We start from the raw sequence: 5,794 nt of genomic DNA on the forward strand, positions 1-5,794 counted from the left end.
TTAATAATTAATAAATATAAATATTCAAAGGCCCATGTCTCCAAAGATGGAAAAGTTAGATGGCGATGCATCAAAAAAGGGTGTCAACAAAAAGTGTAGTGAACCAACAAAGGAAGGTGATGAAAATTACGTTATTCTCGTTAAAAGCATCGGTGGAGCATAACCATGCTCCAGATATCCACGTTGACCGGCAAATTTTTAGTAATTCTACAAAGAGGAAAGCTGTAGAAGATATATGTGAAAGACCTTTAAAGATTGTCCACAAGGAATTGAGGAAGGAAAATTTCAGCAATTTACCGCTGGCGACGAAAGACATTTCTTGCGATCGAAGAGCAGAGTGTGGGCCACTTGAGCGTGGGAAAATTTTGACAGCGTGGGAAAATTTTTATCTGCCACGCCCAAGCCACGCCCACGCCACGCCCACCACAAAGCCACGCCCACCACAAAGCCACGCCCACCGCAAGCCACGCCCACCGCAAGCCACGCCCACCGCAAGCCACGCCCACCGCAAGCCACGCCCATCGACCAAAGCCACGCCCGCCGGGCCAATGAGCAATTAGCCCCGCCCACCGGCCAATGAGAAGGAAGCCTCGCCCACCCCCAGCAGCGCCCATGGACCAATGAGACCAAAGTCCATCCCAGCGCCCAATGAGAACGTAGCCCCAACCACCGGCCAATGATCAGGCACCGACCAATGAGAACGAAGCCTCACCCACCCACAGCAGCGGCCATGGACCAATGAGACCAAAGTCCATCCCAGCGCCCAACGAGAACTTAGCCCCAACCACCGACCAATGATCAGGCACCGACCAATGAGAACGAAGCCTCGCCCACCCACAGCAGCGGCCATGGACCAATGAGACCAAAGTCCATCCCAGCGCCCAACGAGAACGCTCACGATGAGCCATCAGGGTCCTTGGCATCGATGGACCATTCTGAACATGAGAAGAAGTGAAAGATCAACAATGACCAGAGGATCGTAAGAAGATTGTTGATTTTGAAAAGGCAACATGGCAATGACAATGGCCCATTCTGAACATGAGAAGAAGTAAAAGACCATCAATGACCAGAGAATCGTAAGAAGATTGTTGATTTTGAAAAGGCAACATGGCAATGACAATGGCCATTCTGAAAGTATATAAAAATGCTATATAATCATCATCATGACAATGGCCCATTCTGAACATGTATAAAAATGTGAAATGCTATACGATTATCATATATAGGGCTGAAAATATAATATTTGTACAAATTATGAAAAATCGAATAATTTGAAATATTTACAAAAATATTTTAAGTTGTTTATCAACATTCCGGATGCGTATGGTTGATAAGAAAGAATGTAGACGTTATTTTTGCAACAACAGGAATCCGTTAAAGATATGACAAACCACAATGCTAAAAGGCCGGATGTAAGAAACTGATAATACGTAGCCACAGTTGTTATTTGTGTAAATGTTATCGCATATTTTTAAAACCACAAGGTCTTGTTTGTCATGTTTTTTGCAAAACATGGAAATCTTATCTCTGAAATGAACAACGTAACCGTGAGAATGTAAACATGTGATCACGTTCGTGCCGCGTGGGGGTAACGAGCTGCGGAATCCTTTAAAAAACGGCAATGCCAAAACGGCATTACAGCATATCTTCTTTGCTAATGATCCGATTTTTACGTATGGGGTGTCAAATGAAAGCGGTGGCGACACAGAAGCCAACTGTCAATTCTTCTTCTGTCAACGTTCAACATTAACTATCAATTCTTCTTCTTCTTTTCCGTATAGTGCCGAACAGAAAGTGACGCGAATAACGTGACGCGAATAACGTGACGCGAATGACGTGACGTGACGCGAATAACGTGACGCGAATAACGTGACGCGAATGACGTGACGTGACGTGAATAACGTGACGTGAATAACGTGACGCGAATGACGTGACGTGACGTGAATAACGTGACATTTGAACGTGAATGATGTGACATTTACGTGACATTGATCAACAATGACCAGAGGGTTGTAAGAACTCATCGCTTATCTCAAGATCTCTTCTTCTTCGTGCCCGAAGAAGTGATCAACAATGACCAGAGGGTGTAAGAACGTTGTCACCTGCTTTTACCTGTGTGTCACCTGTATACCTGTATGACGCAAACCTATTGTCACCTGTGTGTCACCTGGATACCTGTGTGTGTCACCTGTATACCTGTATGACGCAATAATTGCATGAAGAAGTGATCAACAACAATGACCAGAGGCTTGTAAGAAGTGGTAGTTTTTCTTCTTCTTTCCCGAAAGGGGACCACCCTGTACGCTGAGTGCAAAAGTGGTCGCTTATCGCTAGATCTCTTCTTCTTTTCAGTAAAAAAGTATAGGGTGGTCGCCCGGCCTAGCCTAGCCTAGCCTCATCTGTATTCTTGAAACTCAATTGGTGGTAAAATAAAACAATATAAATAGATGAGAACAAATTTCATTTTCAATACATGATTTAAGCAAATATTTTCTTCTATTCAAATAGAACCAGACATGAAGCTAGCCAAACAACATACCACGCTTGATGTGGAAAACACTTAATTTTAAAAATTATTGTTGAAATTGTAAAGAGAAAATTCGAATCTTCATGTAATATAAGACGTGATCAGTAAATAAGGTGTTTAAATAAAAACCAAAAAAAAACTCTTAAACATATTTATTAATATATAGAAAAATTACAACGGTATTACAGTAGAAGAAAACCAGTGTCGTAGACGATCCACATTTCTTTCGGTGCATGAAAATAGTCCAACAGCGTGGCAGGGGTTTGTAGCAGGGCCAACGTTTCCAGTAGCAAGAGGCGTACCATCAAACTTGCAAACATCAATAATAAGGGGAAAAACTCCAAAAATGTGACATTTCTTGCTTAAAAATGCTGCCTTTTGTTCTCCTCGGACATATATGTAATCAGCGGCATACAACAACTTGGTTTCAAGTATTTCATTTAGTTTGGACAATTCTACATCTCCATCAGAATATCGAATACCAAGCAGTTTTTTCTCCACGTATGATGCCGTCTTCTTATCCTCATTACTTAGCGCATTGAATGGTTTTGGAGGTAAAAAGATGTAATGGCTTCGTTTAAAACCTATTTCGATGGTAAGTTCTTTGGGAACAAACCACCCGTCCACATCGAATCCCTGAATATCTACGAATGCTACTCTCATGATGACTGCTCGTGTACTACTGACACTTTCTGCGCCTAATTTAGACTTTTTACAATTTCGGTAAGAGGGAAGTACTCCATTACACAGTCGTGAATTATAATACAATAGGCCTTGGTGTTGTCGGGAAAACCGTTATTCGCTTCAATATCGAGTTTTACGTCAACAGTGGATGCTTTCATGCTTTCTTCTTGTTTTGAACAATCGATGACGAACAACGCATGATGCTGGAAAGCTGAGAAATCGAGTAGAGGTCGCTTTTGTGTGGAATGTGCGTACCTGGGATGAAATTCGGTATAGTTGAAATAGGCCTCGTTGTAGTCAGTTTTGCTAAAATCCAACTGCATTCTCTCGTTCGGAAAATATTCTCCATTTAAGGATAATCTAATACTTTGGATGCTGACATTATCAAATAAGGTAGGATCAGCTTTGATTGTGTTACGCTTTCCCGTTTGAAAGAAAACAATAACATAACGTGGTCTTTCAACTGATGTGCTAGTTTTAACGGCCCAAACTTCACGTCTAGCACCTTTGGTAATGGTAGGCAATTCGTGCAATTCCCACTTTCTAAACGGAATAACTATAGGGCGATCTTCTTGAATGGACGTCATTAGTTGTAGTTTAATTTCATCGTTGGGATATATGTGCTTCACTCTGAGCTCAATGTTGGTGATGTTAATCTTTGCTGTTGTAGCTGCATCTGTAATAATTAAACAATCGTTGTCGTTTCGAGCTCGAACTAGTCTTATTGTTTGACGACCACACGTAATCATTGGATAATCGTTGAAAATGTTAAAAATGTGCTTAAGAGGCATCTGTATGTTGAATGAAGTATCGTTTAGAATGGGATTATTAGGGTAATTCCAACCTGCCATAACCATATACTTGGAATCTTCCTGATTGTAACATGTCATAGCACGTACAGCACTTACGATACCAGGATCCCGCACTGTTTCCATCTCCCGTGCGCTTTCGCTGTACGTACACGAATCGAACAGAAAAGCACCCACATTATTTGCTAGCGTGATTGTTCCAGATCCCGCTTTATCGACGAGTGATCCTTTAATGCATAACAAGGTTTCGCTCATTTCAAAAAACGAGTCAACTTGATTAATGCTGAATTCAACAATATCATTGCAGTTGAATGATTTAATGAATGGTGCATATGTTCGGTATTCAGCCTTTCGAATCGATTCATCAAACATTGGCTTACGATAAATATCGAATATTGGAGGCATTACTACGCTGTCTGAATGTTCTTGATTTTCATACACTGTCGTCATTTTTTTAGTTTAAAACCAAGTGATTGTAAAACCAATTTTTTTTTGCGAACGTAAGATGTTTACGCTGAGACGGTTGTAATGGTGTTCTGTGGATACGATGTTGCCACTTAGACGGTTTCACAACTAATGGTGTTCTTGGAGCAGTAGATGGCCTTATTACTAGGCCCATTTCCCTCGTGATCTAAGTTCCAAAACCAACGTGCTCTCTTCTCCTCTAAAGTTTACAGGTCGTCCTTCTTGATCGAGAGCCAAGACAGTGATATTGGTAAGTTCACGCTGTGGCACAACGGGTAAATACAACAAATTGTGAGGAGTTTCGTCAATTGCGTACCCAGGATTCGATTGTATGACAAATTCATAGATCGTGTGACCAGGTCTGTTACCGTCGAAGGCTCCGGTACTAATGTTACATTCAAAGCGTATGCTAGATACTTTAATAATCCTAACAGGTAGATCCGAAGAATACGTCTTTCCGGGATTGAGTATTGTCGGAGAAAATCCCAATACTGTACCAAGACTATCTGGTTGCTTAAACGAAATCTTATATTTGCTAAATATCTGACACTGCAACTTGTTGTGGTTAGGTTTTAGACTAAATATCGTTTCCGGTTTAAGCTCATTGTCGGCACCCAGTTTCTTTTGTATGTATTCTTCAATATCGGCAATTTCATAACATCCGTCGGGAAAAGCAAATTTTGTCAATTGGTTTTTGTCATTGTAGTAATAAAACTTGTTATTTTCAATGTTTGTTATACTGTTGTAGGAATGAAAGGCACGAAGAGCTATTTCATAATCTTTGTTCGGATCCAACACGATTGGTGTGGAAGGTTGAAATGAAAATGTATAATTGGTACTAACTACTCTCAACAACTGCGACATGATGACTGATTGAATTCAAAGGATTAATAGGTTATATAGTGGAATAAACATCAATGTTATGTTCGCATATTTTTTATTTGTTCTAAAGCAAGTTTACATAAATGGCAAGATGCTTGAGAATCGGCTGGTCCATCCCAGTGAGTCCTCCAATCTGGCCTGTTGTAATGTACGAAGCACGGAAGTAGTATCTGCAAGTTCCATTCTCCTCGATATTCCCCAGGCAATTTATGCCATATATATAACAATTCTATAGGTTCTACAGTTCGTATAATATAATCTAGCGGTATTAATTGTAGTTCTTCTTTACTGAATTCTTCAAAACGTTTTTTGTGAAACATATGATCCATAAGCAGTTCCATGCCTTTAATATGCTCCATTATATAAAAACTTTAAGCATAAATGTCCACAAATGATTTGATTGAACCTCTGATACTGATGATTATTG

General features: G+C 40.4%; 1 protein-coding gene across 1 annotated transcript; it reads right to left on the reverse strand.

The window, feature by feature from the left end:
• Positions 1–3,225: 3,225 nt before the first annotated feature.
• Positions 3,226–4,470, reverse strand: LOC126886294 (uncharacterized). Its single transcript, XM_050653165.1, has one exon. The coding sequence runs from the start codon at positions 4,468–4,470 to the stop codon at positions 3,226–3,228; it is 1,245 nt and encodes a 414-aa protein (XP_050509122.1).
• Between the last annotated feature and the right edge of the window lie 1,324 nt (positions 4,471–5,794).

Source organism: Diabrotica virgifera, chromosome 6 (genome assembly GCF_917563875.1).
Source record: "Diabrotica virgifera virgifera chromosome 6, PGI_DIABVI_V3a".
NCBI classification, from domain to species: Eukaryota; Metazoa; Arthropoda; class Insecta; order Coleoptera; family Chrysomelidae; genus Diabrotica; species Diabrotica virgifera.